This window comes from Diuraphis noxia, unplaced genomic scaffold, assembly GCF_037042655.1.
Source record: "Diuraphis noxia isolate RWA-SAM2 unplaced genomic scaffold, SU_Dnox_SAM2 contig0001, whole genome shotgun sequence".
NCBI lineage: Eukaryota > Metazoa > Arthropoda > Insecta > Hemiptera > Aphididae > Diuraphis > Diuraphis noxia.
The window spans coordinates 72,535,544-72,549,296 of record NW_028301711.1 but is presented as its reverse complement, the minus strand read 5'-3'; the positions used below and the strand labels follow the sequence as shown (position 1 = coordinate 72,549,296).

At 27.2% G+C, this 13,753-nt stretch overlaps 2 protein-coding genes and 1 pseudogene across 2 annotated transcripts; all 3 read left to right on the top strand.

Annotated features, from left to right (window-relative positions):
- LOC149061615 (uncharacterized) overlaps positions 1 to 13,753 on the top strand; it is a 587,539-nt pseudogene that overhangs the window by 314,393 nt on the left and 259,393 nt on the right.
- LOC107169072 (zinc finger MYM-type protein 1-like) lies at positions 4,694 to 9,464 on the top strand. Its single transcript, XM_089217849.1, has 4 exons — positions 4,694 to 5,841; positions 7,309 to 7,380; positions 7,450 to 7,560; positions 7,716 to 9,464. Exons 3-4 carry the CDS (start codon positions 7,524 to 7,526, stop codon positions 9,017 to 9,019), a joined length of 1,341 nt encoding a protein of 446 aa, XP_089073975.1. The 5' UTR covers positions 4,694 to 5,841; positions 7,309 to 7,380; positions 7,450 to 7,523; the 3' UTR covers positions 9,020 to 9,464.
- Positions 9,186 to 10,423, top strand: LOC149061627 (uncharacterized). The gene is made up of 3 exons (XM_089221013.1): positions 9,186 to 9,263; positions 9,341 to 9,734; positions 9,819 to 10,423. The coding sequence occupies exons 1-3, from the start codon at positions 9,186 to 9,188 to the stop codon at positions 10,175 to 10,177; spliced, it is 831 nt and encodes a 276-aa protein (XP_089077139.1). The 3' UTR covers positions 10,178 to 10,423.

Genomic DNA, 13,753 nt, shown 5'->3' with positions numbered 1-13,753 from the left:
CAAGTTTTTGGTGTAACTATCTCACAGTCTGCAGTCCACCATTACGACAGCCATCGTGTCGATCGACACTCGACATCCTGTTGCTGTACCTTTAATATTTGTAAAATGATATTATACTTTTGTATTTTAAAATTTTAAATAACGGTAAATATTATGTAACTTAGTATTTAAAAAGTATATTTTGTTAACATTTTAACTTAACTTTCAGTTAGTTTTTAATCAACTTATAGGTACCTAATAACTGAACTATATATATTTAAAGAATCAATTGTTATAACTTAATTTTTAGCAATTGATTTAAAAAATAATGTATAATAGGTATATTATAATATTATATTATATATCAAACATATACATAATATATCATATAGGTGCCAATCTATAACTGCATTTGTTAAAACAAATTAATTCATTGTTTCTGAATTTCTTTGTATAATCACTCAGTTTATACGATGGTTTTAAATACATAATAAACAAATAAATATTCCTTGATTTATAAAAAGTGATATTATTTAGTTGACTTATTGCATAAACTCAACATTATCAACCTGTAAACCACTATAGCTGTATAATAGTTTAGTGTTAACTTATTAAGCTTATTAAGCTGGAGTAGTAAAGGATGTATTTTTAACATAATATTTGTTATAATTATTAAAAAAACGTATTTTTATCACTATACCTAAGTAAATATGTTACCTAGATAGTGGTAATTAACTTTTTCTAATGAAACAATACGTTATATTATTATATCACTTCATTTATAATCGGAGCTTGTTTTTGAAGTATTTAATTGCATATTGCAAATTTTTAAATTTTAATTAAACAAATATAGTTACATAACTATTAAAAATTATAAATTATACACTTTTTTTAACTGAGTAAATTTAATATTTTCCTTCGTATCACCTTTAAACTTTTTTTAGTTTTTAATATACGCGATTGCATATTTACTATTATTGCTTACCAATAACTAACGGTTGACTTAACGCAACTAATTTTTTTTTACAAGAAATGTAATCCTGTGGCAGTGTCGAGTAACTGTAGTCGGATACTAAAATAACACTTTTATTACACGTGGTAAGCAGTAATTTATAAAAAAATGTGTGCATATATAATATACAGGGTGATTCACGAACCATTGTCACCCTCTCTTTTCCTCTCAAAAATGCAATATTACTCAAAGTCTGATATTTGGAATTTTTTAGTATACTTAAAGACCATAGTTTCATATTATTATTAATATTTTTGTACTACTAAAAGAACATCCTACAGTGAAAATAAAAAATTCCATTTTTCAAATGAAAATACTTTAAATTAGATAGCAGCAATTTATCTGAATATGTTGATCTATCTAAATTAACATTCAAACGAATAGTTAAAGTTATATTTTAACTTTTTTATGTTTTAAGGATAAAGGTCTTTGATAATGGATTTGGAAGATACGGAGTCTATGGGAATTTGAAAATGTTAGTAATTGATATTAATCTTTCAACATTTTATAATTTGTAAAAACGGTCTAAGATCAGACTAAGGACATGTATACACGTGGGTGATATGGGAGATGGATTTCTTACGACCTTGTATGACTTTTTTATATGATATAATATTAGTTAAATTCTGTCCAAAAGACTATAACTATAAATACTAGTTCTAATATAACATATATTTTATATTTTTAAAACACCATTTTTATAGGCATATACCTAAACATTAATAACTTTAAACAAGAATTAGGAACATCAACATTTTCAAAAAAATGTTTCCACTAAATATTTTATTATACAAATAATAATCCACTAATCAGAATTTGAATAAAATCATTATAAATTTTAAAAAAATGGGAATGAGTGTGTTTGGAGAATCACATTGTATATGATACAAATATACAATCAGCTATAGCTTTTTAGATGTATAAAATATATTCATGTTATAATAATATAATCAAATATTATAATAATTTATACACATACATAAACCCGTCGTCGTCGAGATGCTCACGATAACTGCATTGCAGCGTATAGGAAACGTAGATAAAAAAAGACAATCGGTCGGGTGATTGAACACCATAGGTAAACAAATAAATTAAAATATTAGTGCGTAACGTTATCTGAATAAAATCCTATTTAATAGTGAATTTTTTTCAACCGATCCCGTCTGAAGCACTCTGACCTGTAATCTGTTTTGTGCGTCGGCATACGACGGACCACATTATACTGAATCCATAATTTGTTTAAATAATATTATTTCAATACTTGTATACGCAATCAATTGTAACTTATTATTCACATTACCATAAATATAGGTACGTTGTCGAACCGATATGACATCGTTTATTTTTTATTTTTGTTAACCTCGTGGAAAAACCAAAACAGATCTTTGCATCGTGATGAATCTCTCCGTCGTCCGAGGTAGTAAAGAATAAAATTATATACCTACCTATATTATTATTTTATAATATACCAATAACGACTCAGCATCAGACTAATATACGTATTATGGACGTTAGAATTATACGGTCAGGTTAAATTTCTATAGAAATGAGATACACGAAGTGCCTGCAGTATTCCCTTAAACAACACCAATCAATCCATCTCATCTCACTATCTAAAAAAAAAGTAAATAATTGAATGATTTCCAGTAAAATACCTTTTTGACAAGTTATATTTTTACACGATGTAATTCTCTTAACAGTTAGTATATAGTAGGTACTATTGTCATTATTCTTTTCACTAATAAAAATACCCGCGGTGACATAGGCCATACAAGCATTACAAGCATTTTTTCACTAGTAAACTTAAATATAATCTATATGTTATATTATGTATTATAGGTATAACAATTTTATTTTCAAGTAAAATAAATATATTTTAAGTATACCCTCTTAAAATTTTGCTTACCAATTATTATGGTAATTTAACTTTATTTCTGAGATTTGCGTAATAGGTACGAGTGTGGTTGATTGCATTTTTTTCAAGTGTGGAGTATGCTGCGTGAAGCAAAAAATACATATCATTTGATCTTTACAATGATGTTGATTATTTTATTCTTTATTATTATCATTTTGTTTTCAGTGAACTCAATTTCAGTACTAAAAGGAATACATTGCAAAAACGTCCTCACGAATACCATAATTATATGTCACGAAGACAAGAATCGAGTCTATATACCTATGAATGTGTGGTTTAGGCGCTATAAATCTATTATTTTTCAATTTTATCAATAGTTTTTGTCAGCATGAAAACAAATACCACCAAGTGTCAGAGATTTTTGAGACAAGCTTGATTTCAAACGAAATCAGCTCAGAATTGTTTTTCAAATGCAACAATATTCATAGTGCTATGTAGGTATTACATCACAAGTTACAAGCGGACACAAACACTAACATGTTATTATTTCAATATATACGAGTATACAGTGAGTTCCACTTAATGTAAACATGTGATCAAATCGATCAAGTTAATTTTCATTATATCACATTATATTAACCTATATTTAAATATCCTTTATAAATAAATTTACAGAATGAATAAAAATAAAACACATTTTTATATTATTTAAAGAGAATAAATGCACTACGTAAAGAAAAAACTATATTACCAGTTGTTTGCACTTGAGGGACACGTAGGTCTAGGTACTCACGTGCTTAATTTATTTCTCATATTAATTTAAAACAAACATAATATTATAATGTGTATTAAGTAATTTTCATTACATGGTGAAATTAAATGGTTTCTATAACTGTAGTTTATGAAATAATCAAACAGGTACCTGCAGCCCCTTCTCGTTATCTCCAGTATAGCTTTTTTACTTCTTTTGAAATTTATCCAGTATTTCAGTTATCCTACAGTGTCTTCATAACTTCATTTTCGTTTCCACTAACGTCATTTTTATAATTCCATTTTTATTTATAATTTGTATGTTCGTTATTTATTTATTGGCCGACGATGGTAAATATTGATTATTGATCAATTAAATCTGATTTTTAAAATTTATTATAAACCTATTACACAATAATATTACAATCAGACTTGATTTGGGTTATCGTATGATTAATGAACATACAACATTTTACTTTTTATATTTAAGGTTATTAGAACATATTTACTCATTATTGTTTGCGTTTTAGAGATATTTACTTAACTAGATATTCTGAAAAATAAGGATTTTCATAAAATGCGTTTCAAAAATTAAAATGTCTATGTTTAGTATTTTACTAACATTTCCATGTGCTTCTACACTAAAACTTTTGCGTGGATTGATATGCAATATATATAAATAAAATCATACAAAAATTATTAAAAAGTAAAAATTTCAATAATAATTCAGTCAACATTCTACTTCGTTTTTTGGCTTTCTGCATTGTGGCTGCATCGAGCGAAACGGAAACTATACACTATAGGTCCCTGTTACCGACAATAAGCCGGCGTTCGATTGACGCTCACCTGAACAGCTCACCTGGACGCTTGAGGCACCATCTCGATATTAATTATTTAGCGATAGCCGATAAACGCATTAATTTTAATACAATAAAGAATAATAATATTTTGTTAAATTCAATCAGTGGTTTAAATTACGTGTTGTAAATATATATAATAAATACATATTTTACTCTTGTCCGTGTTTTAACTGTGAAAATAACGTCCAAGATTTTCATGCATATTATCTAATCGGCTTATCGCGAATTCCGCGGCATCGCTGACGATTTTATGTTGTATAATACAGTATTTTGTTTTATATGTTTTTATTTATACGACGATTATATTTCATAATATTACAATATCGTAGGCACATTCCTAAAAGAATATCAGTAGCTGTTTCATTGTTTCGCTTACCTACACGTGTCACATTCGTAAACTGCTATTGCGCAAATTTAGTTGAATCATAACTATTATTCAATAATGATTAGTTGGTTTAATTTTTATACATTTATATAAAGTGAAAATCATCAACATTATTATATTAAACAATAAACTATAAGGTGCTTTTTGTGATCAATAATACTGCGTCCTATGGCGAATATAATAATATGTACTTTTTATATAGGGTAATTCACTGAGCCATGGGCGGATAGGCCTACCGGGAAACCGGGAATTTCCCGGTGGGCCCCACTTCGTATTTCGGTAATGGGGCCCTTTAATAAAATGCAATTACCTACGATAGAAATAATTTTAAATATCAAATCAAATATTATAATCTTATATCAGTTATATCTCATATACATTACTATCTGTGGTCTTTTTCAAAACATTTCTTATCGGCCCGCAGCCGCCGCGCTCTCACAACTACAACGTCGGTTAACGGTTGGCGGCGGGTAGTGGGTCACGGTTGAAACTGGTAACTGGTGAGGTGGGTAATCACTCACAAATCGGCTGTTGTAGATACTATTTTTAGAATAATCTAAACTAAACATTGGACTTTTTCAGTGCTATCGTGTATTTGTGTGCGGTAATATAATGTAATATTTACTATTTTACCGATATCTTATCACTAACAAATTGTAAAATTATAATTATTATATACTTATTGCACTATTGTCTATTGCAGACATAACGTTTCTACTAACTCGCGGTTAATCGTTAGTCATTTTTCTTGATAGTTTAAGTTATATAGTTGATCATTATTCAGTGTTATATATTATATTCCTTAGTTTTTACACATTGCATAGTACATACAGATATACAGTTAAAACATACGTTTACGTGCTGTTTTATTTTTTTCAATGGGCAATTCCAAAAAATTACATAAAAGCGGAAGTGCTAAACGAAAAAAAAAGGAGAAAGAGTTGCTTAGAAAAGGAAGGTCAAAACCCTAATCAAAAAAAATTAAATTTTGTAAAATCAAGTAAGTGCTCACATTGGTTATATTATATATTATATTGTATATTAACTAAAATTACACTATATTTTGTATATGTTAGCGGCAATGTGTATAATATTGGTATTTTATAAAATGTCTAGGAATTATATATAACACCAACTACAGCTGGCAATTTATAAAATTTTTTAAATTACCTAAGCATTATATTAAATCCATATTATCAGTACCTATTGATATTTGACAATGTAACTTCACCTAAAATAAATCCATTAGTAATCTGTAATATCAATAAATTTAATGAAGTAGAATTCCTGGACAAGGCTTTATTAAATGTTCATGTTCAACAAGATGTCAAAATAACAGATGTATAAGCGTTTAAAAAATAAAATTCATTGTAATTCAAAATGTCATCCTAATTTACAGTGTTGCAATAAATAAATTTAACCAATTTTTATTAACTTAAACATATGAAATTATTAATATATATTTTTTTTTTGTAATAATAGAGTCCTATTATTAACATTTATTTTGTTTTTTGTCTTAACAAAGTTTAAAATAAATTTAAAAAAGTATATTGTATTTATTCTTAATAAGTACCTATACGTTCTACATAGATTTTTGTATTTTATAGAATAATATGATAGTAATAATAATTAATAACTGCATGTTAGTACACTACCCATACAATTTACAAATTATTATTTTTTTTTCATTTTTATGCATTATATTCTGTAATATTAAATTGATACCTACTTTGTAATAAATATTTTTTTGTGAGTTAATAAAATTAATAATTGTCTTAATTATTATAGAAGGAAATTTATTTTTTTGGATTATTTCACTATTCTACAGATTACCAATTTGTGTTTGTCATTTTATGAAATGCCTAGTTATTATACAGAATATTTAGGAAATGTGTGTAAAAAAAAAAAATTATTACACACTTTTTTAAAAACCACCAGGTATTATATAGAATTCCTAGGCATTTTATATATTAAATATATTATACACATTGCCGCTAACATATAGATATCTTAATATCATTATTACATTTGATAGTTAGCATTTAGCAGTATAAAATAAGTAGGGTTTGTCAAATAAATATAGGTACTTAAAATATTTAAGACACAATTTGTGTTCTGAATGTGTCTATTATATTTATAATTTTTAACATTATTTGAAGTATAAAAACTTAACTTAAACACTTGTATAATAAGATGTACTTAATTGATAATTGATGTTGTTATAATATATTTATATTATAGATATATTATGCATTTTTTATATGCTAATATAACAGACAATTTTTCAAATCATACTAAGCTAGAAGGTAAATTGATGCATTAATTGTATTGTATTTAATTTTGGAATAATGTTAAGACTTCAGAATTAGTTTAATTAAAAAACAAAATTATAATAATATAAAACATTAGATATACTATGTTTTAACAGAATAATTTTATAAATATATTTTCCACTTTTCATCTTTAGGTGACAATAATTTGAAAAAATGTAGCAGTAGTATAATTGAAAATGAAAGAGAAAATCTGAATAGTGATAATGGTAATTTCTAGTTATTTTTCTATACTTATTTACCTAAACTATTTTAAAAATGAAAACTTCCCTTTCTAGATGTCAATTCTTCAAAACAAGACAATGAAAAAAATCAAGTTAATACAATTGAAAATGTTGAAAATGTTGATACCATGGAAATAGTTGAAACCTGTTCAAGTATTGATAATGGTACCTATATAATATACACCTACATTTATTTTTATTTTTTTATTGTAAATTAAAATGTTCCAGCACACTGAGTGCTAATAATAATAGTTTATAATAAATGTTATACGTAAATTTGAATTCTATAATTTTAAACAAGTACAAATTTTTTTTTACAGAGGCTACTGATATGTTTATAAAACCTAGAAGTATTAATTTTACAAGCTTTTGGTCATTCCATCCTCATCAACCGAAAACCAACATTCCACTCAGACCTTCAAAATTGTACAACCGTAAGGATGGAGGTCATCGTAAATGGATATCTTATTGTGTTAAGAAAAAAGCTTTATTTTGCAATATATGTCTTTGTTATGGTGATGGTTTTGGAACATTTTCTGTCTGGAAACATGTATATGAGCGAGTCAGTGATCACGAAGAAACAATAACACACAAATTAAATGTTGATGCTCATTTGATGAAAAAGCAATTTTCCTCAGTGGATTCACTTTTAACACACGGACTTGGTTCAATAAGAAAAATACAAGTTGAAAACAATCGAAATGTATTACTTCGTCTTATTGATGTGTTAAAGTTAATTGGAAAGCGCGGATTAAGTTATAGAGGTAAAACAAATGAGGCTGCTTATTCACTCGACGATTCTTCCTTAGACCATGGCAATTTTTTGGAAATAACTTTACTTATTAGTAAATATGATTCCTTGCTTAAATCACATTTAGATAAAGTTGTAAAAAAAAGTTTAAAATGTCATAATTCTGGAGCCCAACAAGGAGGAGGTCAAGTTACTTTTTTATCAAAAACTACAATTAATTATATTCTTGAAATTATTGCTAAAAATATCAAATTTACAATTTCTAATGAAGTGAAAGATGCTGTAATATATTCTGTACAACTCGATACAACACAAGATATATCTGTTACAGATCAATGCTCAATGATATTAAGATATGTAAATGGTACATCTGTCTTTGAAAGATTAGTTGGTATGGTAAGGTGTAGCTCAAGTAAAGGCTCCGATTTTGTTGAGTTACTCTTAAAAGTTCTCAAAGATATGAATCTAGACCCGAAATGCTGTATAGGAAACGCAACCAACGGAGCTGCAAATATGCAGGGAGTTTATAATGGATTTTCCACAAAAATGAGCGAAGCAGCAGTTGAACAAGTACATGTATGGTGTTATGCACATGTATTAAATTTAGTTATTAGTGATATTACAAGCAAAATTGTCCAATCTATTTCTTTGTTTGGTATCTTGCAAGGATGTGCGGTATTTATACGTGAGTCATATAAACGTATGGACATATGGACAACCAAAAATTCCAAAAAAAAAATATGTACAATCGGCGAAACAAGATGGTGGTCCAAAGATGCAGCATTGACAAAGGTTTTTGGACAATTTAATGAACCCGAAAATGGATTGTATGTTGATCTCATAACTACATTAGATGAAATTGAAAACAATTAAGGTATAACTCCAGATGCTCGATTCAATGCAAAAAATTTAAAAGAAGGTTTGTTAAAATATGAAATTATTTTAACTGCCCAAATGTACTTGCGAATTTTTAAAAAAAACCACTCCTCTATCAAAATATTTACAAGGGCATGGAGTTAATATAATTGCAGCTTATCAAATGGTGAAACAAACTTTGAATGATTTACAAGACTGTGCCCGCCAATTTCAATGTATAAAAGAAGCAGCCAATACTTTTGTTGAATATACCAATAAAAAATTTGATGAAATGGAGAATAATACTTTAGAAATTCTTAATGAGTTACCTCATATTAGAGTAAGAAAAAAAAAAGACAATTTACTGACTATGAATCAATAGATGATCCTATTACAGATCCATTACGGGCATTTGAAATCAATGTTTATAACCAAATATTTGATACTGTTATTGAAAGTATTTCATCAAGATTTGAAAAACATGAACAACTATGTGCCGATTTTTCTTGTCTTGACCCAAACAATTTTCAACCAGATTTACCACTTCCAACAAATGCTTTAATAAAAATATATGAAAAAATCAGAAATTTTATTCCGGACATAACTTACGATGATCTTAGAAATGAATATGTTGACTTTACATCTAAATGGAGAGAATTGAAAAAACCCATTGCTTGTGTGTATGATGAACTAAATAATCAAGTTACTGATGATGGTGACGATTCAGAAAATGGTAATCTATATTTATTATTACATAAATATTAAAAAATAAAATCATCAATAATTATGTTATATTTTATTTTATGTTTTGTTCTAGGACTCAAGAGTGATGATGATATTATAGTATGTGTGCATAGTGCCAGTACCAAGTATTGTGTAACCTGCTGTTATGAAGTGTTGGTGAATTATAATTTATACGCAAATACATATCGTGGCCTCCACTTTGCATATAAATTTATGCTTACTTTATCCATTACACAAGTAGAATGTGAACGTACATTTTCGAAATTAAAATTTGTAAAAAATTATTTAAGAAATACAATAGGTCAGAATGTATTAGAGAGTATGTTGCTAATGAATGTAGAGAAAGATATTCTCAACAAAATTGATTCCGAAGACATCATAAATAAATTAGGAGCTAGGAGCCCAGTATTTGGTAGAATGTTACTATTTTAAAATGAAAAACTAAATTTGATTAAATAGTAAAAAATTGTTTTGTTATACATTGTTGGTTATGTGTTATGCTTTATTTTGGTGGGACCCCTTTGTAAAATTTCCCGGTAGGCCAAAATTGGCCTATCCACCCATGCACTGAGCATGCTCACCCCCATTTTTCCTTTAATTATTATTTTTAATTTCAACCTCAAAAAAGTTATACTTACCTAGATTAGATATACTTAATAATTTATATAATTTATTAAAAAAAAAAATGTATATACGAGTATTCAAATTTAAAAAATTTAAAAATGTATTAAAACAAAAATATACATATATACGAGTATTCTCAAAAGTAAAAATTATGAAAATGTAGGTATTCAAACAAAAATTTAAAAATGTAGTGTGTAAAATTTTTAATTTGATCAAAAGTAGTAACATTTACCTATATATTTTTATTTTGAACTGTATAATTATTATCATTTAATAAAATTTAGATTAAAGGTACATTTTATAATATATTCACATATTAATTAGATTATGCATTTTCATTTTGAATTATATAATTATTATAGTTTTATTCAATTTAGACATGTGACCAAATTTTATGAAAATATGATTAAATTTAAATTTAAATGTTAAAATAGACATACAATTGGTGGTGAGGGATGAACAGTGTCCAGGGGAATCAATGTATAGATATTATAGACAGCAGACGGCGGAATCAATATGTAGATTTTATAAACAGTAGCCGGCGGAATCAATATGTAGATTTTATAAACAGTAGCCGGCGGAATCAATATAAACCTTTTTCTTAAGCAGGTAATTTCGGCAGAATCAATAAATCCCCGTTTTTGGATGCAACCCTTTCGAATTCTTCCTCAAAGTAAATAGTTAGGTACTCATATAATATATTTTGTCATTAAGCAACGATAATAATGATTTTCTTACGTCAAAAGATACGATGCAATAAAATCTGTGGGCCTGTTAGACTTAAAAAATATTGAAGAATACAGATTTACTACGAAGTAAAAAAATGCAGGAATTGTGGGTAGAGTTGTTCAAAAAAAAAAAAAATTTCACCAACCTTCCAAAAATGATTGGTAAAATAATGACATGTTGGAACACTGAGGCTTAAAAATAGTAATTATTAATGCACTATTTTCAATAGATGACGAGATGAGATTTGTCAAATAGTCATACAATTAAATTTTGTTTAGTAATGTAAGTAACTAAATGTGATAGAACTCGGTGATTTATACAGAACAAAACATGATAGACGACATACTTGACGTTGGTATACATATTATATAACAATAGGTACGTTTATAAATACTAATCGCAACTTAACAGTTAGCAAAAGATTAATAACGTACCTAAAGGTTTAAAATGTTTAAACGTATAATTAATATCATTATAATTACAATGTATTACAAATATAAATGAAAGGTCAAAATAATCAATAGCTGTTTTTAGATTTTTTTAGAACTTAATCTCCCTACACCCGCAAAGAAAAACAATAATTATTTCGTTATTGTGATTTAGTCACTTATACAAGTATATAATTGTACTCCATAAGTCAAAACTAAGATTCTTGGTCTAAGAGAAATGTTAAGCATAAACGACTTATGTTTAAACAAATTTTAATACTTCAATATGACTTATGAGAATAGTGTTATTAATATTGTAGGTAGTGGTATACAAAGTGCATTTTTACAAGACATTATGGCCATAGGTAATATACAAGGCACATTTTACATAATACAAGTATACTCATATAGTGCATGGAGATGGAGTGCACTTATGTCTCGTCTAATATGTACTTAACTACCTATTTTAAAATGCGTGTTTATAAAATAAAAAGACCCTTAAAGTGAACTCTATATTGAACAATGTATTAAGATATTTAAAAGAATATTTACTCAACATTAAAATTATTTGAAAAACATTCTATTTTAAGAAAGCACGCTCATTCACAGTCTACATGATGGGAACTTTTTTTTAGATGAATGACTATATAGATATACTTGTCGCGCTCAGCTCTTAACAAAAATATGCAATATATCAAGTTAAGGTTGCCTTCACGACTGGCCGTTAGGAGAAAATGTTTACAGCGCTAACGGCCTGAATGTTAAAAGAACTAATAGATCACCAGAATATAATATATAGGATTTGATACATAAAACCAAATTTTTAAAAGGGGTATTTGATAATAATAAAAACAAATAATAATATATAAAATACAAGCTATGCTATAATATGACAACATGAATAATAAAAATGTTTGGTAAAACTTACAAAGAAATAATAATAATTCATGCTTGATCAGCAAGTGAATATAAAACATAACATATAAATTTAATGATTGATTATCATACATGAATATAAAACAGTATAAATGCAAGCTGCAATGTTGCTTGATTAGCATGCAATTAATATAATAATAATGATAATGACATAGTGCTTGATTAGCAAATGCAATGAATATACAATAATAATAGGTGCTTGATTAGCAGACAACTAATTTAATACAAAATATAGTTGCTTGATTAGCAAATGCAATGATTTAATACAAAAATAGTGACATAGTGCTTGATTAGCACATGCCAATGAATATAATGCAAAATAAGTTGCTTGATTAGCAAATACAATGAATTAATAATAATGAAATGATGCTTATTTAGCACATGCCAATGAATATAATACAATAATATAAGATGCTTAATTAGCAATGTAATGCAATGTATAAATGAAATAATAATAATATAAAAGCAAAACATGCCTGACTAACATTTTATATATATTATGTAATTAATAATAAATTTAAAAGGCTCGTCAGCCGATTACCTGCCAACTGATGTCCGTTAGCGGCTTCGAACCAGAACGCTACCGTCTTGGGATGCACACACTTGCACAATAAAAAATACAATATAATAATTAAATGTGGCAATCCCAAGAACGTGCGACTAACGGGCCACCAGTTGAGACGAATAATTCACAAAAGGAACATGCAATTCACCAATATAAAAATCCACGTGTTTCTGCAAGTATGTTTATGTGCTTCCTAGATTGGAAAATAATATTAATAAATGATATAGCCGAGGGGCTGAACGATACTTACAGAAACTTGAACACAAAAATATTTCCACTTGGAAAGAAAAAGACTGAAAAAACTCAACGACCTGCACAGCACGAGACCAAAAGACAAAGAGAAAGAAAAAAAATATAAAATGAATAAAGGTTGTGGGCGTTGTAGCCGAAAACTTTTAAACATTGAAAAATAAAAGCACCAATAAAAATCACAAATGAATAATAAAAATTCAGTCAGTAAAACTTAAAACATAATATTATAATGAAAAATAAATACAAATTGCAACGGTGGTTGCTCACTGTCAGTGCGATAACGGCGAACCGTTATCACAGCCGACACTGGGACAGCGCACGCGAGCTTTAATAATAAATTTTGGCGCTACTATTTAAATTTTGTGAGCGTAGTGAACAATACTCGTATATAATATTACAATAAGATGTTAAAAAGTATAGTAAATTTAAGTTTTATAAATATGTCTTATAATAATATGCAATGTGTGTATTATA